This window comes from Ranitomeya imitator, chromosome 1 (genome assembly GCF_032444005.1).
Source record: "Ranitomeya imitator isolate aRanImi1 chromosome 1, aRanImi1.pri, whole genome shotgun sequence".
NCBI classification, from domain to species: domain Eukaryota; kingdom Metazoa; phylum Chordata; class Amphibia; order Anura; family Dendrobatidae; genus Ranitomeya; species Ranitomeya imitator.
The window spans coordinates 48,599,764-48,626,258 of record NC_091282.1 but is presented as its reverse complement, the minus strand read 5'-3'; the positions used below and the strand labels follow the sequence as shown (position 1 = coordinate 48,626,258).

General features: G+C 40.9%; 1 protein-coding gene across 1 annotated transcript; it reads right to left on the bottom strand.

Annotated features, from left to right (window-relative positions):
* Positions 1–2,102: 2,102 nt before the first annotated feature.
* GRP (gastrin releasing peptide) lies at positions 2,103–15,817 on the bottom strand. Its single transcript, XM_069746164.1, has 3 exons — positions 15,057–15,817; positions 10,650–10,897; positions 2,103–2,448 (listed from the first exon to the last, which is right to left on the bottom strand). Exons 1-3 carry the CDS (start codon positions 15,217–15,219, stop codon positions 2,401–2,403), a joined length of 459 nt encoding a protein of 152 aa, XP_069602265.1. The 5' UTR covers positions 15,220–15,817; the 3' UTR covers positions 2,103–2,400.
* Between the last annotated feature and the right edge of the window lie 10,678 nt (positions 15,818–26,495).

Below are 26,495 nucleotides of genomic sequence, written 5' to 3'. Positions count from 1 at the left end.
CTTTGTTCTTCCAGCATGTGGTTCGGTTGCATGGCATTCCTGAGAATATTGTTTCTGACAGAGGTTCCCAGTTTGTCTCGAGGTTCTGGCGAGCCTTTTGTGGTAGGATGGGCATTGACCTATCTTTCTCCTCGGCCTTCCATCCTCAGACTAATGGCCAGACCGAACGAACCAATCAGACCTTGGAAACATATCTGAGATGTTTTGTTTCCGCTGACCAGGATGATTGGGTGTCATTTTTGCCGTTGGCTGAGTTCGCCCTTAATAATCGGGCCAGCTCGGCTACCTTGGTCTCTCCATTTTTCTGCAATTCTGGGTTCCATCCTCGTTTCTCTTCAGGACAGGTTGAGTCTTCGGACTGTCCTGGTGTGGATTCTGTGGTGGACAGGTTGCAGCAGATCTGGACTCAGGTAGTGGACAATTTGACCTTGTCCCAGGAGAAGGCTCAGCTTTTCGCTAATCGCAGACGCCGTGTGGGACCCCGACTTCGTGTTGGGGATTTGGTTTGGTTATCTTCTCGTCATATTCCTATGAAGGTTTCCTCTCCTAAATTTAAACCTCGTTTTATTGGTCCGTATAGGATTTCTGAGATTCTCAATCCGGTGTCTTTTCGTCTGACCCTCCCAGACTCCTTTTCCATACATAATGTATTCCATAGGTCGTTGTTGAGGAGATATGTGGCACCTATGGTTCCATCTGTGGAGCCTCCTGCCCCTGTTTTGGTGGAGGGGGAATTGGAGTATATTGTGGAGAAGATTTTGGATTCTCGTGTCTCTAGACGGAAACTCCAGTATCTGGTCAAATGGAAGGGTTATGCTCAGGAAGATAATTCCTGGGTTTTTGCCTCTGATGTCCATGCCCCAGATCTTGTTCGTGCCTTTCATGTGGCTCATCCTGGTCGGCCTGGGGGTTCTGGTGAGGGTTCGGTGACCCCTCCTCAAGGGGGGGGTACTGTTGTGAATTCTGTGGCTGAGTTCACTTCTGTGGTCACAAGTGGTATTGCAGTCTCTGGGCTTCCTCCCTCAGGTGTTTTGGTGAGCTCGTTGGCTGCCTTGCTATTTAGCTCCACCTGAGTCTGTCTTCCTTGCTCCTTGTCAATGTTCCAGTGTTGGATCTGAGCTACTGCATCTTTCCTTGGGCCTGCTGCTCTGCTAGATAAGTGCTTCTAGTTTGTTTTCTGTTTTTTTCTGTCCAGCTTGCTATTGTCTTTTGCTGGAAGCTCTGAGAAGCAGAGGGGTGCACCGCCGTGCTGTTAGTTCGGCACGGTGGGTCTTTTTGCCCCTTTGCGTGGTTTTCGTTTTAGGGTTTTTTGTAGACTGCATAGTTCTCTTTGCTATCCTCGCTCTGTCTAGAATATCGGGCCTCACTTTGCTGAATCTATTTCATTCCTACGTTTGTCTTTTCATCTTGCTAACAGTCATTATATGTGGGGGGCTGCCTATTCCTTTGGGGTATTTCTCTGAGGTAAGTCAGGCTTGTATTTCTATCTTCAGGCTAGTCAGCTCCTCAGGCAGTGCCGAGTTGCATAGGTAGTTATAGGCGCAATCCACTGCTGCTTATAGTTGTGTGAGGATAGATCAGGTACTGCAGTCTACAGAGATTCCACGTCTCAGAGCTCGTCCTATTGTTTTTGGTTATTGCCAGATCTCTGTATGTGCGCTGATTACTGCACGCTGTGTTGCCTGATTGCCAGCCATAACACAGCACAATATATAATACAACAGGCGGCACAATATATAACACCACAGGCGGCACAATATATAATATAACATACAGCACAATATATAATACAACAGGCGGCACAACATATAACACAACATGCAGCACAAAATATAATACAACATACAGTACAATATATATATATATATATATATATATATATATATATATATATATATACATATATATATATATATATATATAAAATACAACAGGCGGCACAATATATAATACAACAAGAGGCACAATGTATAATACAACAGGCAGCACAATATATAACAACACAGGCGGCACAACATATAACACAACATGCAGCACAATATATAATATAACATACAGCACAATATATATATACATATAAAATACAACAGGCAGCACAATAATTTTATTTGAACTTTTTATTGTGAATGTCAAAATATTCTGTGTCTACAAACTAAAGAGATGAATTTGTCAGCCGTGCTAAAATATAATTATGTCACTGGAAGACCCTTCCTAGACTGATGTTTATACATCAGGCAAGTAAGTCCGTGCTCTGGAAACATGGGGTCGTAGGATTATCACTAGGAAACGCACCATGTACACAAAGTATCATTTACAGAAATAACATATCAGGCATCAGGTACAATCAAATGTGGGACAAATCTTCTCCGTGGTGCAAACTGCTCCTTTCCCTCCATCCTTTCAGCTCTGTGCATTTTCCTTCATCATCTGGTAGAGGTAATCCAACACCTGGAATGACATTAACAGCTATGAGCAGCGCTGCCCCAACCACAGATCACATACCAAGAGTGGAGCTGGGGTTTTCTTTCCTGGCCTCCACCACTAGGGGGAGCTCACCACATATAAAATAATATAAGCTGACACGAGTCCATGTGCCGAGAGCTCCCCCTAGTGGTAGTGTCCTGCTGCCTTAATTTTATCATTTTACCTATTTATGTACTAAATTCAGCCATGGTTTGCTTTATCCTTCTTTCATACATATTTAGTTTTTAAAACAAATTAATGTAATTAATTCAAAGGGGATATCTTCGTAAATATTCATAGCTAGCTAATGTAACAGGTGATAAATGGGTATCGATGGGGATCTGCCATGGAACTGCATGAAGCAGGCTATGATCAAACTCCATACATGTCCCCCCATTATTGATTGGGGAGGTAATGAGGACTTAAGGATTATTGGGTCCCAATACTCAGAACCCCCATCTATTTAACATCTAATAATATATATACCCCAATCTTCCTTCAATACATAGAAGGCACATGATTTGTAAATTTTCTTTGCTTTTGCAGCTTTACCACTATGTCTTGATGAGTTTTTGCATAATTTTGTAATGCTACCTCTAGTGGAACCTAGACAAGTCTGTGCAGTACATAGAGGCAGTGCATAACACAGCAGATTGAACATGCTGCAATAATGTCTATTGTACTTACAGTATATGTATTAATTGCATTTATAGCACAGTTATAGGGAATTGATTCTATATGACATATTGGTGGATGGCTCAGTCCTCAGAAAGTCTAAGCCTTGTATCCTGACCAGTCAGACATTCTTACATTTTAAGAAAGATTTGTGTAAATTCCTGAAGTTACAGGGGAAGTATGACAATAAAACAAAGGCATGCCCTTGCTCCAGGTAGTGCCTGGTGTTGTATAGTACGATACATCATATCATGGGTGCAGACTACAAGCAAACTCTATTTGCAATCTGGCCTGCAGACTTGCCTGTCCCGACTCCAACGCCGGGCTTTGCTTCCTTCCCTTATGGCTGGCTCCCTCTTGTACTAGTCTGCACTCCCTTACTAGAGTAAGCACCTCTGCTGTCATCACCCAAGGCCCTTTAATGCTTGCTCATGCAGCTTTGTGCTGCCTGAGTATTCAGGAAGTAGAGCATCTTGCTGCCACATACTTTTCCAGGATTTTGTCTCATCTTCCACATGAATCTGTTCCAGCCAGGTGTCTAATTATCTTCCCAGCCATTCCTGTCTGCAATCCACAAACAAGCTTCTATTTCCAGCCTCTGTCCACTTCATCCTGGTGCTATTGCATCTCGGCTCTGCTGTGTCAAGGAATACGTAAACAAACTTGTCTCAGCTATAAAGATTACAGATTACCAGCTCCTCTCTACTATTCTCAGTTTTGTCTCTGCTATCAAGGCACAAAGATTACAGGTTACCAGCTCCTCTCTACTATTCTCACCTTTGTCTCTGCTATCAAGGTACAAAGATTATAGATTACAGCTCCTCTCTACTATTCTCACCTTTGTCTCTGCTATCAAGGTATAAAGATTACAGATTACCAGCTCCTCTCTACTATTCTCACCTTTGTCTCTGCTATCAAGGTATAAAGATTACAGATTACCAGCTCCTCTCTACTATTCTCACCTTTGTCTCTGCTATCAAGGTACAAAGATTATAGATTACAGCTCCTCTCTACTATTCTCACCTTTGTCTCTGCTATCAAGGTACAAAGATTATAGATTACAGCTCCTCTCTACTATTCTCACCTTTGTCTCTGCTATCAAGGTATAAAGATTACAGATTACCAGCTCCTCTCTACTATTCTCACCTTTGTCTCTGCTATCAAGGCATAAAGATTACAGATTACCAGCTCCTATCTACTATTCTCACCTTTGTCTCTGCTATCAAGGTATCAAGATGACAGATTACCAGCTCCTCTCTACTATTCTCACCTTTGTCTCTGCTATCAAGATATAAAGATTACAGATTACCAGCTCCTCTCTACTATTCTCACCTTGTCTCTGCTATCAAGGCATAAGGATAACAGATTACCAGCTCCTCTCTACTTCTCTCACCTTTGTCATTGCTATCAAGGTATAAAGCATACAGGTTACCAGCTCCTCTCAACTATTCTCACCTTTGTCTCATCTATCAAGGTATAAAGATTACAGATTACCAGCTCCTCTCTACTACTCTCACCTTTGTCTCTGCTATCAAGGTATAAAGATTACAGATTACCAGCTCCTCTTTACTATTCTCACCTTTGCCTCTACTATCAAGGTATAAAGATTACAGGTTACCAGCTTCTCTCTACTATTCTCACCTTTGTCTCTGCTATCAAGGCACAAAGATTACAGGTTACCAGCTCCTCTCTACTATTCTCACCTTTGTCTCTGCTATCAAGGCACAAAGATTACAGGTTACCAGCTCCTCTCTACTATTCTCACCTTTGTCTCTGCTATCAAGGCACAAAGATTACAGGTTACCAGCTCCTCTCTACTATTCTCACCTTTGTCTCTGCTATCAAGGTATAAAGAATACAGATTACCAGCTCCTCTCTCCTATTCTAACCTTTGTCTCTGTTATCAAGATATAAAGATTACAGATTACCAGCTCCTCTCTACTATTCTCACCTCGTCTCTGCTATCAAGGCATAAGGATAACAGATTACCAGCTCCTCTCTACTACTCTCACCTTTGTCTCTGCTATCAAGGTATAAAGCTTACAGGTTACCAGCTCCTCTCTACTACTCTCACCTTTGTCTCTGCTATCAAAGTATAAAGATTACAGATTACCAGCTCCTCTCTACTATTCTCACCTTTGTCTCTGCTATCAAGGTATAAAGATTACAGATTACCAGCTCCTCTCTACTATTCTCACCTTTACCTCTACTATCAAGGTATAAAGATTACAGATTACCAGCTTCTCACTACTATTCTCACCTTTGTCTCTACTATCAAGGTATAAAGATTACAGGTTACCAGCTTCTCTCTACTATTCTCACCTTTGTCTCTGCTATCAAGATATAAAGATTACAGATTACCAGCTCCTCTCTACTACTCTCACCTTTGTCTCTGCTATCAAGGTATAAAGCTTACGGGTTACCAGCTTCTCTCTACTATTCTCACCTTTGTCTCTGCTATCAAGGTATAAAGATTACAGATTACCATCTTATCTCTACTATTCTCACCTTTGTCTCTGCTATCAAGGTATAAAGATTACAGATTACCAGCTCCTCTTTACTATTCTCACCTTTGTCTCTGCTATCAAGGTATAAAGCTTACAAGTTACCAGCTTCTCTCTCCTATTCTCACCTTTGTCTCTGCTATCAAGGTATAAAGATTACAGATTACCAGCTTCTCTCTACTATTCTCACCTTTGTCTCTGCTATCAAGGGATAAAGATTACAGATTACCAGCTCCTCTCTACTATTCTCACCTTTGTCTCTGTTATCAAGATATAAAGATTACAGATTACCAGCTCCTCTCTACTATTCTCACCTTGTCTCTGCTATCAAGGCATAAGGTTAACAGATTACCAGCTCCTCTCTACTATTCTCACCTTTGTCTCTGCTATCAAAGTATAAAGATTACAGATTACCAGCTCCTCTCTACTATTCTCACCTTTGTCTCTGCTATCATGGTATAAAGATTACAGATTACCATCTCCTCTCTACTATTCTCACCTTTGTCTCTGCTATCAAGGTATAAAGATTACAGATTACCAGCTCCTCTCTAGGATTCTCACCATTGTCTCTGCTATCAAGGTATAAAGATGACAGATTACCAGCTCCTCTCTACTATTCTCACCTTTGTCTCTGCTATCAAGGTATAAAGATTACAGATTACCAGCTCCTCTCTACTATTCTCACCTTTGTCTCTGCTATCAAGGTATAAAGATTACAGATTACCAGCTCCTCTCTACTATTCTCACCTTTGTCTCTGCTATCAAGGTACAAAGATTATAGATTACAGCTCCTCTCTACTATTCTCACCTTTGTCTCTGCTATCAAGGTACAAAGATTATAGATTACAGCTCCTCTCTACTATTCTCACCTTTGTCTCTGCTATCAAGGTATAAAGATTACAGATTACCAGCTCCTCTCTACTATTCTCACCTTTGTCTCTGCTATCAAGGCATAAAGATTACAGATTACCAGCTCCTATCTACTATTCTCACCTTTGTCTCTGCTATCAAGGTATCAAGATGACAGATTACCAGCTCCTCTCTACTATTCTCACCTTTGTCTCTGCTATCAAGATATAAAGATTACAGATTACCAGCTCCTCTCTACTATTCTCACCTTGTCTCTGCTATCAAGGCATAAGGATAACAGATTACCAGCTCCTCTCTACTTCTCTCACCTTTGTCATTGCTATCAAGGTATAAAGCATACAGGTTACCAGCTCCTCTCAACTATTCTCACCTTTGTCTCATCTATCAAGGTATAAAGATTACAGATTACCAGCTCCTCTCTACTACTCTCACCTTTGTCTCTGCTATCAAGGTATAAAGATTACAGATTACCAGCTCCTCTTTACTATTCTCACCTTTGCCTCTACTATCAAGGTATAAAGATTACAGGTTACCAGCTTCTCTCTACTATTCTCACCTTTGTCTCTGCTATCAAGGCACAAAGATTACAGGTTACCAGCTCCTCTCTACTATTCTCACCTTTGTCTCTGCTATCAAGGCACAAAGATTACAGGTTACCAGCTCCTCTCTACTATTCTCACCTTTGTCTCTGCTATCAAGGCACAAAGATTACAGGTTACCAGCTCCTCTCTACTATTCTCACCTTTGTCTCTGCTATCAAGGTATAAAGAATACAGATTACCAGCTCCTCTCTACTATTCTAACCTTTGTCTCTGTTATCAAGATATAAAGATTACAGATTACCAGCTCCTCTCTACTATTCTCACCTCGTCTCTGCTATCAAGGCATAAGGATAACAGATTACCAGCTCCTCTCTACTACTCTCACCTTTGTCTCTGCTATCAAGGTATAAAGCTTACAGGTTACCAGCTCCTCTCTACTACTCTCACCTTTGTCTCTGCTATCAAAGTATAAAGATTACAGATTACCAGCTCCTCTCTACTATTCTCACCTTTGTCTCTGCTATCAAGGTATAAAGATTACAGATTACCAGCTCCTCTCTACTATTCTCACCTTTACCTCTACTATCAAGGTATAAAGATTACAGATTACCAGCTTCTCACTACTATTCTCACCTTTGTCTCTACTATCAAGGTATAAAGATTACAGGTTACCAGCTTCTCTCTACTATTCTCACCTTTGTCTCTGCTATCAAGATATAAAGATTACAGATTACCAGCTCCTCTCTACTACTCTCACCTTTGTCTCTGCTATCAAGGTATAAAGCTTACGGGTTACCAGCTTCTCTCTACTATTCTCACCTTTGTCTCTGCTATCAAGGTATAAAGATTACAGATTACCATCTTATCTCTACTATTCTCACCTTTGTCTCTGCTATCAAGGTATAAAGATTACAGATTACCAGCTCCTCTCTACTATTCTCACCTTTGTCTCTGCTATCAAGGTATAAAGCTTACAGGTTACCAGCTTCTCTCTCCTATTCTCACCTTTGTCTCTGCTATCAAGGTATAAAGATTACAGATTACCAGCTTCTCTCTACTATTCTCACCTTTGTCTCTGCTATCAAGGGATAAAGATTACAGATTACCAGCTCCTCTCTACTATTCTCACCTTTGTCTCTGTTATCAAGATATAAAGATTACAGATTACCAGCTCCTCTCTACTATTCTCACCTTGTCTCTGCTATCAAGGCATAAGGTTAACAGATTACCAGCTCCTCTCTACTATTCTCACCTTTGTCTCTGCTATCAAAGTATAAAGATTACAGATTACCAGCTCCTCTCTACTATTCTCACCTTTGTCTCTGCTATCATGGTATAAAGATTACAGATTACCATCTCCTCTCTACTATTCTCACCTTTGTCTCTGCTATCAAGGTATAAAGATTACAGATTACCAGCTCCTCTCTAGGATTCTCACCATTGTCTCTGCTATCAAGGTATAAAGATGACAGATTACCAGCTCCTCTCTACTATTCTCACCTTTGTCTCTGCTATCAAAATATAACGATGACAGATTACCAGCTCCTCTCTACGGTTCTCACCTTTGTCTCTACTATCAAGGTATAAAGATTACAGATTACCAGCTCCTCTCTACTACTCTCACCTTTGTCTCTGCTATCAAGGTATAATGATTACTGGTTACCAGCTCCTCTCTACTACTCTCATCTTTGTCTCTGTTATCAAGGTATAAAGATTAAAGATTACCAGCTCCTCTCTACTATTCTCACCTTTGTCTCTGCTATCAAGGTATAAAGATTACAGATTACCAGCTCCTCTCTACTATTCTCACCTTTGTCTCTGCTATCAAGGTATAAAGATTACTGGTTACCAGTTCCTCTCTACTACTCTCATCTTTGTCTCTGCTATCAAGGTATAAAGATGACAGATTACCAGCTCCTCTCTACGGTTCTCACCTTTGTCTCTACTATCAAGGTATAAAGATGACAGATTACCAGCTCCTCTCTACTACTCTCACCTTTGTCTCTGCTATCAAGGTATAAAGGTGACAGATTACCAGCTCCTCTCTACTGTTGTCACCTTTGTCTCTGTTATCAAGGTATAAAGATGACAGATTACCAGCTCCTCTCTACTGTTGTCACCTTTGTCTCTGTTATCAAGATATAAAGGTGACAGATTACCAGCTCCTCTCTACTGTTGTCACCTTTGTCTCTGCTATCAAGGTATAAAGATTACAGATTACCAGCTCCTATCTACTATTCTCACCTTTGCCTCTGCTATCAAGGTATAAAGATTACAGATTACCAGCTCCTCTCTACTATTCTCACCTTTGCCTCTGCTATCAAGGTATAAAGATGACAGATTACCAGCTCCTCTCTACTGTTCGCACCTTTGCCTCTGCTATCAAGGTATCATACAATTAACTACATTTCTGCAAGCGAGTTATAAGTTTGCCTATGAATCTCTGCAATTCTGGTGTATAACTGTGCTTCCGTAAGCAAGGTTCCAGATTGCCCATACATCTCTACTATTTCTATCTGTAGCCACACTTCTGCTAGCTATATGACAGTTTACCTATGCATCTCTGCTATCCCTGTGTGTAACTGCACCTCTGTAATCAAGATACCAATTGACTACACTTGTCTTCTGTTCCTTTACTATTTGCACCTTTGGCTCACTGGCATCTAGTGCTTTCAGCTCACTTGCCCATCTGCTGTGCTGCATGGCCTGCTTTACTAGTCCTATCTAATCCACATGCTTTCCGTCAAGTCCAGTTCCACTGCACCATCGCCTCCAGTCCGTACTGCTCACACTGACCAAAGGCTTTGAGAATGATCTCAACGGTTGAGACTATAAAACTTGCATTACTTCACTCCATCTTCTATAGACCACATATAGAGGATCAGAGGGAATGGAGTAACACATAGCTACAGAATCTGATTACATACTGGATTTGTTTTGTAGACTGGAACCATGGGGACGCATAGGTGTGCATAGGAGATGTATACATAAAACGGTAAAAAATATATATATTTATGATCAAGACTATTGTTGCTTCATATTTAACTTCTCCTGTTAGAAAAAGTATGTGGACCTCATAATAGTGGTCAGATAACCCCTCCCTGACGCTTTCATAAATTAAAGGGGTTTTGGTAAATATTTTCAGCTGATTGCGGGGGTTTCAGAGCTCCAGCTGTAACTGTTGTCGCAGTTCAGACTCCTGAGCTGTAGAGAGTGACAGTCCCTAGAACATGCCTTTTAATAAGCTACTGATTTCAGGATACAAGGAGTCCGAAATTCCCCCAATCTGATATAGATGGCCTATATTAAAAGACTTATCCAGAATTAGAAGAGAATGGCTGCTTTCTTTCAGAAACAGCGCCACCCCAGACCATGGGTTGTAAATGGCATTGCAGCTCATTTCCATTCTCTTCAATGGGGCAGAGTTGTAATACCAGACACTGCCTACAGTCGGGGGGGGGGGGGGGGGGGGAGATGGGCGCTATTTCTGTAAAAAAAAAAAAAAAGTACGGTAACTATGTTTATCTAATTTATTAATTATAAAATAGCAAAGGAAACCACTCTGAAAAGGTCAGTTTTGTAATCACTTTCTCACCTCTTTGTAGTTATTGTTGTCCTCGGAGTCCCAGAATTTCCTGTTATATGACTTTGTGTCTCTCATGGACTGGGAATTTCTGATGTCACTGGTCTCCAGCATGTTCAGTAAACTGAGGAGAGCATCTTTCCATTGCTGCGATCCTTCCACTGACTTATCTCCATCCATAAACCCAGCGGCCGCGGTCCGGTCCCCTCCGTCATACATATACGGATATTCCTCTATACTCTTCTTACCCATTAAATGGCCTGAAAAAAATGAAAAATCAGAAGAAAGTGACGCCACGATCGGTGGAAGACGAAAATCGCCATTGTTTTCTGCTCTTTTATGTCTCATGTCAATTATTGTGTGTGATCACAAGCAAAGCGTTGACCGGACGGTGAAGAAGAAGACGGCTCTTCATAGGTAGCGTCTACACAAGACATAGGTAGCGTCTTCATAGGTAGCGTCTACATAGGTAGCGTCTTCATAGGTAGCGTCTACATAGGTAGCGTCTTCATAGGTAGCGTCTACATAGGTAGCATCTTCATAGGTAGCGTCTACATAGGTAGCGTCTACATAGGTAGCGTCTACACAAGCGCCACAATCATGGGGGACCAGAAAACGGAGCCATCTATGGAAAACCGAGTCCAACCTGGATGATCAGAACTGAACATCCATTAAAAAAATTATATATTATGCTTTAAAAACATATTAGAAAAACATGGCTGCTTTTCTTCAAAAAACAGCGCCACCCCTGACTGTGGATTGCGTCTGTTATTGCAACATAGCCCCATTAAAGTGAATGGAGCTGAGCTGCAATATCACACACAACCCATGGTCAGGAGTGGCGCTGTTTCTAAAAGAAAGCAGCCATGTTTTTTTTTTTTTAATCCTGTATAATCCCTTTAAGTAAAAAATATATTAGAACAAAAGAACATAAAATAGTAAAGATGTGTTTAACCCAATGAAAGGAATGTAAAACGTCATCTTGCACATTGTGCATCAGCAAAATCTCTGCTTGCTGTTAGTGAATGGGAGCCTGATGGTCACAGGCTGCGGCTGCGTTCACACGGTGCGATCGTGGTGAGTTTTGTATGCAGCGTGAGCGTGAACTCAACCTAAAGACACAGATAGGTAGTGTAGGCTAATCAGAGAGGACAACAGGGAGGAGGGGAGCGTTCCTCTATAGTCTATTAGGTAATATGTCCCTCTACTCCTTGTGGAGAGATAGAGGATAGATAGATAGATAGATAGATAGATAGATAGATAGATAGATAGATAGATAGATAGATAGATAGATAGATAGATAGATAGATAATAGATAGATAGATGATAGAGAGATAATAGATAGAGAGATAATAGATAGATAGATAATAGATAGATAGATGATAGAGAGATAATAGATAATAGATAGATAGATAATAGATAGATGATAGATAGATAGATAGATAAATAGATAGATAGATAGATAAATAAATAGATAATAGATAGATAATAGATAATACATAGATAATAGATATATAGATGATAGAGAGATAATAGATAGATAATAGATACAGTAGATAGATAATAGATAGATAGATGATAGATAGATAGATATATAATAGATAGATAGATAATAGATATCTGATAGATAATAGATAGATAGATAGATAATAGATAGATGATAGATAAATACATAATAGATAGATGATAGATAGATAATAGATAGATAATAGATAGATGATAGGTAATAGATAGATAATAGATAGATAGATGATAGATTGATAGATAGATGATAGATAATAGATAGCTGATAGATAATAGATAGATGATAGATAGGTAATAGATAGATAGATAGATGATAGATAATAGATAGATAATGGATAGATGATAGGTAATAGATAGATAATAGATAGATAGATAGATAGATAATAGATAGATAGATAATAGATAGATGATAGATAGGTAATAGATAGATAATAGATAGATAGATGATAGATAATAGATAGATAATAGATAGATGATAGGTAATAGATAATAGATAGATAATAGATAGATGATAGGTAATAGATAGATAATAGATATATAGATAATAGATAGATAGATGATAGATAGATAATAGATAGATAGATAGATAATAGATAGATAGATAATAGATAGATAGATGATAGATAGATAATAGATATATAGATAATAGATACCAAATACGAAAAAGAAGGCAGCACTCCCAAAGTTTTCAGGTGAAAAAAGATGGAGATTTAATCGACCCACATCACTGTGCGACGTTTCGGCTCACTGAGCCTTTTTCAAGGCTTGAAAAATTAAGTCTGAAAGGCTTAAGTATTAGCAGTGGTCCATGATGTCATTTACATTCTTATATCTCAGTAGGTAATGTCAGATGACTGAAGTGATGTAATCTCACTGCTGCTCTTCTTTGTTCCAGTCCAGGTCTATTCTAAGCACACACTGAGGCTGTACACAGTCACAGTCGGCCCTTCAGTATTTGGTCAGTATTTTACATCAGTATCTGTAAGCCAAAGCCAGGACTGGGTGATAAATGCAGAAGTGGTGACGTCTTTCTATTAGTCTTCTCCTCCAGATTTGGGATCACAAATAGTGATATAAAATACTGAACGTTTGAACCTTATTGGACTAATTAATTAAAACAAAATATTCTGATTAGTTCGTTCAGAAAACAACAGTTTTTGCCAGTTAATAGACAAATGACATCTACTGTAAAGCTATTTAATTTTTTTTTCTTTTTTTCAGGAACGCAGTAATTATTTACCAGAAAGTTTTCACTGTTTTCTAAACTGAAAAAAAAATATTTTAATTAGTTACATTTTTAGCCAATTCTATTCTACGCATGTATTTATATATATCATTATTTATCATCTATTGTGTGTATATGGCAGCACTGGAATTAACGATGTGATACAATTTTTTGAGGAAAAAAAGCATCTTAAGAATACAAATGCCACTTATCTGAATTAATAAAGTAATCGAGATTATTATTATTACTATTATTATTATTATTACTACATTTATTAAAATTAAATAAATCAATAATTATTTGTACCGAATAAAAAAAAAATTCAGGAAAGGTGACTGCTTACAAAGTTTATGCGCTTTCTCCATTTTCATGCCATAGAATGAATTATTCCATGATCGTTGCGATTCTTCTGCTCTTTTGCATTTGATTCTTGGTAGTTAACCCCTTAAAATCTAAAGAATCAGCACAACCACATGCAAAGCACCCTATGGTCTGCGCTGTGTTCTGCAGGGATCGTCAGCCTGTTGTTGTTCTTCCTGCCAGGCGGCGACTTTATGTTCATGTTAAGAGTTGTACTTGAAAATCATCTTTAGGGTGAAAAAAGAAGCTGCGAACAATTCACACGTTTTTTATGCATTTTTTATGAGCTTTTTATGCATTTTTTACCCATTCAGATGAAAAAAAAGCTAAAAGAATTTACAAGCTGCTGGGGTTTTTATTTAAAATACAGCTTTAAAAAAAAGTGCACCATGTAAACACGATTTTCGAGATCTCCTTTTTTGTGAAATGCTGCACGAAAAAACATGTTGAAAAGGCGCAGCAAAAACACTACTGTTCACACAGTGCTTCTGTGCAGCATTTTTTTCCACGAGTGTTGGCAAGAAGAAATAGCTGCGTACATTCTACATGTTTTTGATGCCTTTTCTTGATGAGTTTTTGATGCATTTTTTTAAGCATTCAGTGACATGGGAAACAAAACAATGAAAGAAGTGACAGGCTGCGTTTTTTAAAAGGGTTAAAAAAAATCAAGGAAAAAAATGCGCAATGTGAATGAGACTTTAGAAATCTCATTTATTTGCTGCTACTGTAAAATGCTGCATTTCTTCTGCACTAAAAGACTCACAGGAAAAGTGAGTAAAAAATGAGTAAATGCGGGAAATGAATGGAAAATGATCATCTATGATAGCGCCGTCTCGCACATGTTCCGGCATTATTTCTATGGTCAAGAAATGGAAAACAAAGTTGCTGCTCCCTGTATGTTTCGGATCTAAAAGTATCATTGAAGTTGTATCTGTCCTATGGATGTTGCTACTATGTAACATTTTGCAAAATAAACAGAGGAGTGTTACTATGTATCTGTTTATTAAACATGACTCTCTCCGGTGATGTCCCGGGTCTGGCCAGGCTTGTGGGACAAAGCACAAGACACAAGTTTGGTATTGCACCCCTATAACGTATACTATCAATCTGATATTCATCGTGTTCCTGTAAATAAATACTTTCCTAATTGCAAAGAATCTAAGATCGGAATGCATCGTGTTCTTTAAGGATTTATTCTCAGTCTCGGATGATTGTCAGAGTTTGCTTCCAGAAGAAAAGTAGGCAAAACATTTCTCAGTCTACCAGAAAGATTTCCCAAAAAAATTATAAGATTTTTTTTATCCACTTACCTACAGCCCAGTGGCTGCCCCTGGTGTATATTTTAGAGAGAGGAGCTGTGTCCTGGTGCTGCTGGGAAGGAGCTGCCTGGGAATGGACTTTGAAGAGGACCAAAGTGCAAAGTATGAGGGAGAAGAGGGTGCGGTATCTCCAGAAGATCAACGCTCCTTCCATTGCTTTCTGTATAATAAAGGAAGGTGTCCAAGGTGTTGACAATGAGAACTAGTACTGTCTAAGGTGCTGAAGCTGAGATTGGAGCTGTCTAAGGTGCTGGAGATGAGATTGGAGCTGTCTAGGGTGCTGAAGCTGAGATTGGAGCTGTCTAAGGTGCTGAAGCTGAGATTGGAGCTGTCTAGGGTGCTGGATATGAGATTGGAGCTGTCTAGGGTGCTGAAGCAGAGATGGAGCTGTCTAAGGTGCTGAAGCTGAGATTGGAGCTGTCTAAGGTGTTGATGCTTAGTTTGGAGCTGTCTACGGTGCTGAAGCTGAGACTGGAGCTGTCTAGGGTGCTGGAGATGAGACTGGAGCTGTCTAAGGTGCTGAAGCTGAGACTGGAGCTGTCTAAGGTGCAGAAGCTGAGACTGGAGCTGTCTAAGGTGCAGAAGCTGAGACTGGAGCTGTTTAGGGTGCTGAAGCTGAGATTGGAGCTGTCTAAGGTGCTGAAGCCGAGACTGGAGCTGTCTAAGGTGCTGAAGATAGAAAGGATGCTGTCCAAGGAAATCAAGCAGAGAGCTGCCAAGTCTCCTGTCTCCTCTCGAATCCTGGCTCTTTTGTATCTCTCTCTTACGGAGCAGCATTTATAAGTGAAGAAGGAAGGTCTGGTGTCAGGATTTATCAGTCTAGCACCTCCCTCACACTAGATACTCACTGACCTCAACCAACAACTGACCCGGTCTCTACAACACCGACCATATATGAGTCACCTATGCCAATATCACCTATGCTCCATGTCACTCCAAACTTATTACTGTTTGCTTCCGATCATAAATCCTTTCCTTTTTTTTCCTATTCTGTTTCCTTTACGGATTTTAATCTAAGACCTGACATCTTTCACCAAATTTTCATTACATATGAAAAAAAAGAAGAAGAAGAGGGTTTTGATCTCCTACAGTTGCTCAACCCATGAATGGAGGATATAAAGACCTTCCCGGGCGACACCACGTTGAGAGATGACATTTTTTAATTGAGTTAGCTTTGCTGAGTCACTGGAACCCTAAAGGTTGAAGCCCGAGCTTTATCTGTGGATGCACATTCTTCATCCTGGGTTTTGTCTGTAGGAAAATGTCAGACATGTCAATAGCTCTAGAATGTAATATCGTCTAGGAGAGAGTTGGGATACGAGGAAAGAGTAAGTTGGCTAGATTCTACCAGACCGTGATACATCGGGACGATCTGCTGTTCTCTGGTCTCATGGGATACGCAAACATTCCTCATTCTACAAAGAAGTGTGACGAATACTTTCCTTAGTCCAACTATTGGACCTTCTCATTGGGGGAACATTATACCTAAGGAAACAAATAGTAAGCTTCATTTGAGAGTTCCACTAGAAACTCGCTCCGGGTGATTCCCTGTTACTAAAGGCTTACATATAACTCATTTTCATTTTGCATTGTTTATATGGTGCCATCATACTCCACAGCACTTTATCATCACTGTCCCCATTGTACTGTACATTCCCTATTCGTGTGTCTTTGGAGTGTGGGATGAAACTGGAAAACCTGGAGGAAACCCACCCAAACACAGGTAGAACATTCCAAATCCTTTCAGATGTTGTCCTTGGTAGGATTTGAACACAGAACTAGTGAAATGCGAACCCGAACAGTAAAGTTTGGGGTCCCTACCGAACATCTGTTGTCCGTTCACGGACTCCGAACACAGACCTCCATGAAAAAGATTGCCGCCAGTCACAGTCGTTGGCTGATGAGAGTACTACTCTCATCAATCCACACCTGCACTCGCTGATGGCAGCGAGAGCACGCAAGGTTGCATCAGACAGTACCTGTGCAATAAATAAATGTAAAAATGTTGTGGGTTCTCCTCTATTTTTGACAACCAGCACAGGTAAAGCTGACAATTTTGGGCTGCAACCTCCAGCTGTTAGATTTACATTGGCTGGTTATCAAAATTCGAGAAGTCCCCCATTTTTTTACAACCAGCCAAGCTAAAGCAGACAGCTGGGGCTGGTAGTCTCAGACTGGAAGAGGGCCATGGATATTGTCTATTCCCAGCCTAAAAATGCAGCCCACAGCCGTCCCAGAAAAGGCGCATTTATTAGATGTGCCAATCCTGGCTCTTTGCCTGGCTCTTCCCACTTGCCGTGGTATGAAGGCAAGAGGAGTAATAAGTTTAGGGTTCATGTCAGCTCTTTTATGGCCACTGACATCAACCCAGGGGTTTGTAATATAGAGACATCTAAAAGCCCCCATTACTAACCCCATAGTCAGATTGTAAAAAATACACAGCCTGAATAAAGTCCTTTGAAATAAAAACTCCCCACCCTATTTTACCCATTTATTCACAAAAAAAATAAAAAAAGCCAAGTTATACTCACCTTTCTGCTATTTTTACGCTGGGGAGGGCAAATATCCATGGTCGGTTCCCAGTCTGAGAATACCAGACACCAGCTGTCTGCTTTAGCTTGGCTGGTTGTCAAAAATGGGGGGACCCCATGCTGTTTTAATTATTTATTTAAATAATTAAAAAATATGGCTTGGGCACCTTTCTATTTTTGATAACTAGCCAATATAAAGCTGACAGCTGGAGGTTGCTGCCTGCAGCTGTCAGTTTTGCCTGCGCTGGTTATCAACAATAGAGGAGAACCCACACCATTTTTTTTATGTATTTATTGCAGAGGCGCTGGGTGATGAATATTCTCATCAGCCTCGCCTGCTCTTGCTGTAATTAGCGAGAGCAGATGTAAGATGATGAAAGTAGTACTCTCATCAGCCAACGCCTATGACCGACAGCAACCTTTTAACCTCCAGTCACAGTGCTGGACCACATACTGTCATCTGACCATCCACGGGTTCGCCAATCACTCTTTGCACCCCAGTGAGGCAAAGCAACAGAGTTAACCACTGAATCACCGTGCCACCCATATAACTCCATCTATCTCATCAATTGATGTGTGAAAAATCTGGCAAAATTAGATTCCTACAGATTTTCCCAACCCAGGCCAGGAAATTTGATTTGCTTTGAGTTTATTGGATGCAAATCAAATGAGCCCTGATTATTGTTAAGAAATGATGTTTATTGTACTCTCAGGTCACCCAACTAGAGATGGGCGGACACCTGGATGTTCAGGTCCGCTGGGTTAGGCTGAACAGTTAAAAATGTTTGGGTTCGGGTACCAGAACAGTACCTGTACCCGAACCCAGACCCCATTCACTTGAATCTGGAGCCCGAACATCCAGTGTTTGCTGTGCTGTCATGTGCATGACATCGCGGCAAACACCGCTTCTGATCGGCGGTGAAATCATCCCCGCTGGCCAGAGAGCCGCAGTTCCCACGCTGTCCGAAGACAGCATGAGTGCTCAACTGTGATCAGAGGTTTATTTCATTTACAAAGCAGGAGCCGGCTGATGAATACTGCCATCAGCCACTCCTGCTCTAGCTGTAATTAGTGGCAGCAGGTGTTGGATGATGGGAGCAGTTGTCCCATCAGCTGACACCAGTGACGGGAGGTAAATTTTATACCTCCGATCACAGCTGAGCGATCACGCTGTCTTTTGACAGCGTGCTAACCGCGTCTCTCTGACCGGCGGCGGATGATTTCACCAACGATCAGAAGCGGTGTTTGCCGCGCTGTCATGTACATGACAGTGCGACAAGCACCAGGTATTCGGGCAGCCGAACCTGAGCAGTAACATGGACTTCCTGATGAAGTCTGTGTTCGGTGTCCGTGCCCAAACAATAGGTGTTCAGTACGGATGCCGAACTTTACTGTTCAAGTTCGCCCATCTCTACTCCCAACCCAAAGCATAATACAGTAAATGGATGGACTGGTAAGAAGAATTTAAACATTTATAATAATCAAGCTCACCTGTCTTTGGTACTGCATGCTGCTGGTGGTCCTTACTAGGCCCAGACTCAAGCGCTGTCTCCTGAAGAGTGGACGGGAGACGGTGCCAGATCAGGGACTAGCAAGGCTTGATTTAGACGTCAGTGATTTTCACGCACAAGAAAATGGGCCGAGTTTCTTTAGCTTTTTTAATCAGAGTTTGATCAGATTTTTTCATCAAAGTATCATAAAAGTTTGGTTAAAGTTTCATCGCTTTTTCTCTTATGGGAAAAAAATGTTTCTCCATCGTCTCCTATTAAAAATAGATTGCACTCCATATAATATCCTAGGCATGGATAGCACTCGTATGCCAAAAAACTGACCCGCCTGAATGGACCCTAAATTAGAGGAAAACTGCCAAGGAGCTGTAATGGCAGAGACAGGTGAAGGGACTACGTGACTATTACTTTTTTTATCATTTTGTACAATTTTTGCTGGAATAGGGCAAATCTAATTCTCAAAAATTAGAATTCTATTCTATAATATGCAAATTTGGGGGAATTCTAAACGCATTCAATTCATTTAGCAACGATTCACTTATCTTTAAAGAGGATTTCCAGTTTCTGAAAATCTTTGTCTGCCAGTTGCAATTTGTTTTATAAAAACATAACTGTACCGTACTCACCCTCCCCAGGTCCAGTGTTGAGTCTCCACCGCAGTCTGGTATTGTCTGCAGCGCTGACGTCACATTGACAGCTTTGCAGCCAATCAGTGAGCCTGGAGGCTACGTGTGTTACTCTATGCTATATGCAAATCAGATTGTACGCACTCATTAGTTGATTAATTGTCCTCATTGTGTTTTAATTGCTTTTGGTCCATTTAAAGAAAATCCAATAAAATAAATTTTTTTGTCAACCCATTAACTGCTCCAGCCCCTTTAACAGGACTCCACAATGTTATCTTGTCCTTCTAATGTTCTATCAGGGTGGACAGAAGCCTTGTAAATGTCCTATGACGATACACAATAATCTCCACAGATAAATGGCAGATGTTGGATGACAACTGCCTGCACCAGAATGGGGGGAACGCTGAACCAAAGCCATTCTTTACCACAGGATTATAACAGGATCTAAAAAAAACCTAACGTGACGCTTACAGGAAACTAATTATAGAAGACTATTACATATATAGAAAGGTAGAATACAGTAGCTGAATAGAGTACATATTCCTTAACATAGGGGACAGTATTATAGGAGTTATATTCTTTTACATAGGGGCAGTATTATAGTAGTTATATTCTTGTACATTGGAGCAGTATTATAGTAGTTATATTCTTGTATATAGGAGCAGTATTATAGTAGTTATATTCTTGTACATAGGGGCAGTATTATAGTAGTTATATTCTTGTACATAGGGGCAGTATTATAGTAGTTATATTCTTGTACATAGGAGCAGTATTATAGTAGTTATATTCTTGTACATAGGGGGAGAATTATAGTAGTTATATTCTTGTACACAGGGGCAGTATTATAGTAGTTATATTCCTTAACATAGGGGACAGTATTATAGTAGTTATATTCTTGTACATAGGGGCAGTATTATAGTAGTTATATTCTTGTACATAGGGGCAGTATTATAGTAGTTATATTCTTGTACATAGGGGCAGTATTATAGTAGTTATATTCTTGTACATAGGGGCAGTATTATAGTAGTTATATTCTTGTACATAGGGGCAGTATTATAGTAGTTATATTCTTGTACATAGGGGCAGTATTATAGTAGTTATATTATTGTACATAGGGGCAGTATTATAGTAGTTATATTCTTGTACATAGGGGCAGTATTATAGTAGTTATATTCTTGTACATAGGGGCAGTATTATAGTAGTTATATTCCTTAACATAGGGGACAGTATTATAGTAGTTATATTCTTGTACATAGGGGCAGTATTATAGTAGTTATATTCCTTAACATAGGGGACAGTATTATAGTAGTTATATTCTTGTACATAGGGGCAGTATTATAGTAGTTATATTCTTGTACAAAGGAGCAGTAATAAAGTAGTTATATTCTTGTACATGGGAGCAGTACTATAGTAATTATATTCTTGTACACAGGGGGCAGTATTATAGTGGTTATATTCTTGTAAATAGGGGCAGCATTATAGTGGTTATATTCTTGTACATAGGGGCAGTATTATAGTAGTTATATTCTTGTACATAAGAGTAGTATTAAAGTAGTTATATTCTTGTACATAGGGGCAGTATTATAGTAGTTATATTCTTGTACATAGGGGCAGTATTATAGTAGTTATATTCTTGTACATAAGGGCAGTATTATAGTAGTTATACTCTTGTACATAGGGGCAGTATTATAGCAGTTATTTTCTTCTACATTGGAGCAGTATTATAGTAGTTATATTCTTGTATATAGGGGGCAGTATTATAGTAGTTACATTCTTGTACATAGGAGGCAGTATTATAGTAGTTATGTTCTTGTATATAGGGGGCAGTATTATAGTAGTTATATTCCTGTATATAGGGGCAGTATTATAGTAGTTATATTCCTTTACATAGGGGCAGTATTATAGTAGTCGTATTCTTGTATATAGGGGCTGTATTGTTGTGAATTCTGTTATCGAACTCCCTCCTGTGGTCATGAATGGTACTTCGGCGAGTTCTGTCCATGGACTCCCTCTGGTGGCTGTTAGTGGAGCTGCTGCTTCTGAGGTTCCTTCCACAGGTGACGTAGTTTGTTCTTTGGCTGGCTGCTCTATTTAACTCCACTCAGATCGTTACTCCATGCCAGCTGTCAATGTTCTGGTACTGGTTCAGTTCGTTCTTGGATCTTTCTGGTGACCTGTCTACTCCAGCAGAAGCTAAGTCCCTGCTAGTTTATTTGTTGTTCATTGTTTTCTTGTCCAGCTTGCTATCATGATTTTGCCTTGCTAGCTGGAAGCTCTGGGATGCAGAGTGGCACCTCTGCACCGTGAGTCGGTGCGGGGGTCTTTTTGCACACTCTGCGTGGTCTTTTTGTAGTTTTTTGTGCTGACCGCAAAGATACCTTTTCTATCCTCAGTCTGTTTAGTAAGTCTGGCCTCCCTTTGCTGAAACTTGTTTCATTCCTGTGTTTGTGACTTTCATCTTAACTCACAGTCAATATTTGTGGGGGGCTGCCTTTTCCTTTGGGGATTTTCTCTGAGACAAGGTAGGCTTTATTTCCTTTCTCTAGGGGTAGTTAGCTCTTAGGCTGTGAAGAGGCGTCTAGGCAGAGTTAGGTATGCTCCACGGCTATTTCTAGTGTGTGTGATAGGATTAGGGGTTGCGGTCAGCAGAGCTCCCACTTCCTAGAGCTTGTCCTGTGTTAGTTTAACCATCAGGTCATTCCGGGTGCTCCTAACCACCAGGTCCATAACAGTACAGCTGGCCCAAAGTGTTAATGCATCTCAATAGAGGGATAAGAGAAGTTCTGAGACCATTTTTTTTTCTCTGCAGTGTGTTTTGTCTTTCTTTTCCCCTTAACCTCTGGGTGGTTCAGGACAAAGGTGTAGATATGGACATTCAAGGTCTGTCCTCTTCTGTGGATCATCTCACTGCAAGGGTACAAAGCATTCAAGATTTTGTAGTTCAGAATCCGATGTTAGAGCCTAGAATTCCAATTCCTGATTTGTTTTCTGGGGATAGATCTAAGTTCCTGAATTTCAAAAATAATTGTAAACTGTTTCTTGCTTTGAAACCCCGCTCCTCTGGTGACCCCGTTCGGCAAGTAAAAATCATTATTTCTTTGTTGCATGGCGACCCTCAAGACTGGGCATTTTCCCTTGCGCCAGGAGATCCTGCATTGCGTGATGTAGATGCGTTTTTTCTGGCGCTTGGATTGCTTTATGGTGAACCAAATTCAGTGGATCAGGCAGAGAAAATCTTGCTGGCTTTGTGTCAGGGTCAGGATGAAGCGGAGGTCAGAAGTTTAGAAAGTGGTCTGTGCTTACTCAGTGGAATGAGTGTGCCCTGGCGGCAATTTTCAGAAAGGGTCTTTCTGAAGCCCTTAAGGATGTTATGGTGGGATTTCCCACGCCTGCTGGTCTGAATGAGTCTATGTCCTTGGCCATTCAGATCGATCGGCGCTTGCGTGAGCGCAAAGCTGTGCACCATTTGGCGGTATTATCTGAGCATAAACCTGAGCCTATGCAATGTGATAGGACTTTGACCAGAGCTAAACGGCAAGAACACAGACGTCGGAATGGGCTGTGTTTTTATTGTGGTGATTCCACTCATTCTATCTCCGATTGTCCTAAGCGCACTAAGCGGTTCGCTAGGTCTGCCACCATTGGTACAGTACAGTCTAAATTTCTTTTGTCCGTTACTCTGATTTGCTCTTTGTCGTCCTATTCTGTTATGGCATTTGTGGATTCAGGCGCTGCCCTGAATTTGATGGACTTAAGAGTTTGCCAGGCGCTGTGGTTTTTTCTTGGAGCCCTTTCAGTATCCTATTCCATTGAGAGGAATTGATGCTACGCCTTTGGCCAAGAATAAGCCTCAGTACTGCACTCAATTGACCATGTGCATGGCTCCTGCACATCAGGAGGATATTTGCTTTGTGGTGTTGCATAATCTGCATGATGTGGTCGTTTTGGGGTTGCCTTGGCTACAAGTCCATAATCCAGTGTTGGATTGGAAATCAATGTCTGTGTCCAGCTGGGGTTGTCAAGGGGTACATGGTGATGTTCCATTGCTGTCAATTTCGTCTTCCACTCCTTCTGAAGTCCCTGAGTTTTTGTCGGATTACCGGGATGTATTTGATGAGCCCAAATCCAGTGCCCTACCTCCTCATAGGGACTGCGACTGTGCTAATAATTTGATTCCTGGTAGTAAGTTTCCTAAGGGCCGACTGTTCAATTTATCTGTGCCAGAACACGCCGCTATGCGGAGTTATATAAAGGAGTCCTTGGAGAAAGGGCATATTCGCCCGTCATCACCGTTGGGAGCAGGGTTCTTTTTTGTGGCCAAGAAGGATGGTTCTTTGAGACCTTGTATTGATTACCGCCTTCTTAATAAGATCACGGTCAAATTTCAGTACCCTTTGCCGCTACTGTCTGATTTGTTTGCTCGGATTAAGGGGGCTAGTTGGTTCACCAAGATAGATCTTCGAGGGGTGTATAATCTTGTGCGTATTAAACAGGGCGATGAATGGAAAACAGCATTTAATACGCCCGAGGGCCATTTTGAGTACCTGGTGATGCCATTCGGGCTTTCTAATGCTCCATCTGTGTTTCAGTCCTTTATGCATGACATCTTCCGAAAGTACCTGGATAGATTCATGATTGTATATTTGGATGATATTTTGGTCTTTTCGGATAATTGGGAGTCTCATGTGAGGCAGGTCAGAATGGTGTTCCAGGTCCTTCGAGCGAATTCCTTGTTTGTGAAGGGGTCTAAATGTCTCTTTGGAGTTCAGAAGGTTTCATTTTTGGGTTTCATTTTTTCCCCTTCTACTATCGAGATGGACCCTGTTAAAGTTCAGGCCATTTATGATTGGACTCAGCCTACATCTGTGAAGAGCCTGCAGAAGTTCCTGAGCTTTGCTAATTTTTACCGTCGCTTCATCGCTAATTTTTCTAGTGTTGTTAAACCGTTGACTGATTTGACCAAGAAAGGTGATGATGTGGTCAATTGGTTCTCTGCGGCTGTAGAGGCTTTTCAGGAGTTGAAGCGTCGTTTTTCTTCTGCCCCTGTGTTGTGCCAGCCAGATGTTTCGCTCCCGTTTCAGGTCGAGGTTGATGCTTCTGAGATTAGAGCAGGGGCTGTTTTGTCGCAAAGAAGTTCTGATGGCTCGGTGATGAAACCATGTGCTTTCTTTTCTAGAAAGTTCTCGCCTGCTGAGCGCAATTATGATGTTGGCAATCGAGAGTTGTTGGCTATGAAGTGGGCATTCGAGGAGTGGCGACATTGGCTTGAAGGAGCCAAGCATCGCGTGGTGGTCTTGACGGATCACAAGAATTTGACTTATCTCGAGTCTGCCAAACGGTTGAATCCTAGACAGGCTCGATGGTCGCTGTTTTTCTCCCTTTTCGATTTTGTGGTTTCATACCTTCCGGGCTCTAAGAATGTGAAGGCTGATGCCCTTTCAAGGAGTTTTGTGCCTGACTCTCCGGGTGTTCCTGAGCCGGCGGGTATTCTCAAAGAGGGGGTAATTTTGTCTGCCATCTCCCCTGATTTGCGGCGGGTGCTGCAGAAATTTCAGGCTGATAGACCTGATCGTTGTCCAGCGGAGAAACTGTTTGTCCCTGATAGATGGACTAGTAGAGTTACAGTTAGGGCCAGAAATATTTGGACAGTGACACAATTTTCGCGAGTTGGGCTCTGCATGCCACCACATTGGATTTGAAATGAAACCTCTACAACAGAATTCAAGTGCAGATTGTAACGTTTAATTTGAAGGGTTGAACAAAAATATCTGATAGAAAATGTAGGAATTGTACACATTTCTTTACAAACACTCCACATTTTAGGAGGTCAAAAGTAATTGGACAAATAAACATAACCCAAACAAAATATTTTTATTTTCAATATTTTGTTGCAAATCCTTTGGAGGCAATCACTGCCTTAAGTCTGGAACCCATGGACATCACCAAACGCTGGGTTTCCTCCTTCTTAATGCTTTGCCAGGCCTTTACAGCCGCAGCCTTCAGGTCTTGCTTGTTTGTGGGTCTTTCCGTCTTAAGTCTGGATTTGAGCAAGTGAAATGCATGCTCAATTGGGTTTAGATCTGGAGATTGACTTGGCCATTGCAGAATGTTCCACTTTTTGGCACTCGAACTCCTGGGTAGCTTTGGCTGTATGCTTGGGGTCATTGTCCATCTGTACTATGAAGCGCCGTCCAATCAACTTTGCAGCATTTGGCTGAATCTGGGCTGAAAGTATATCCCGGTACACTTCAGAATTCATCCGGCTACTCTTGTCTGCTCTTATGTCATCAATAAACACAAGTGATCCATTGCCGTTGAAAGCCATGCATGCCCATGCCATCACGTTGCCTCCACCATGTTTTACAGAGGATGTGGTGTGCCTTGGATCATGTGCCGTTCCCTTTCTTCTCCAAACTTTTTTCTTCCCATCATTCTGGTACAGGTTGATCTTTGTCTCATCTGTCCATAGAATACTTTTCCAGAACTGAGCTGGCTTCTTGAGGTGTTTTTCTGCAAATTTAACTCTGGCCTGTCTATTTTTGGTATTGATGAATGGTTTGCATCTAGATGTGAACCCTTTGTATTTACTGTCATGGAGTCTTCTCTTTACTGTTGACTTAGAGACAGATACACCTACTTCACTGAGAGTGTTCTGGACTTCAGTTGATGTTGTGAACGGGTTCTTCTTCACCAAATTAAGTATGTGGCGATCATCCACCACTGTTGTCATCCATGGACGCCCAGGCCTTTTTGAGTTCCCAAGCT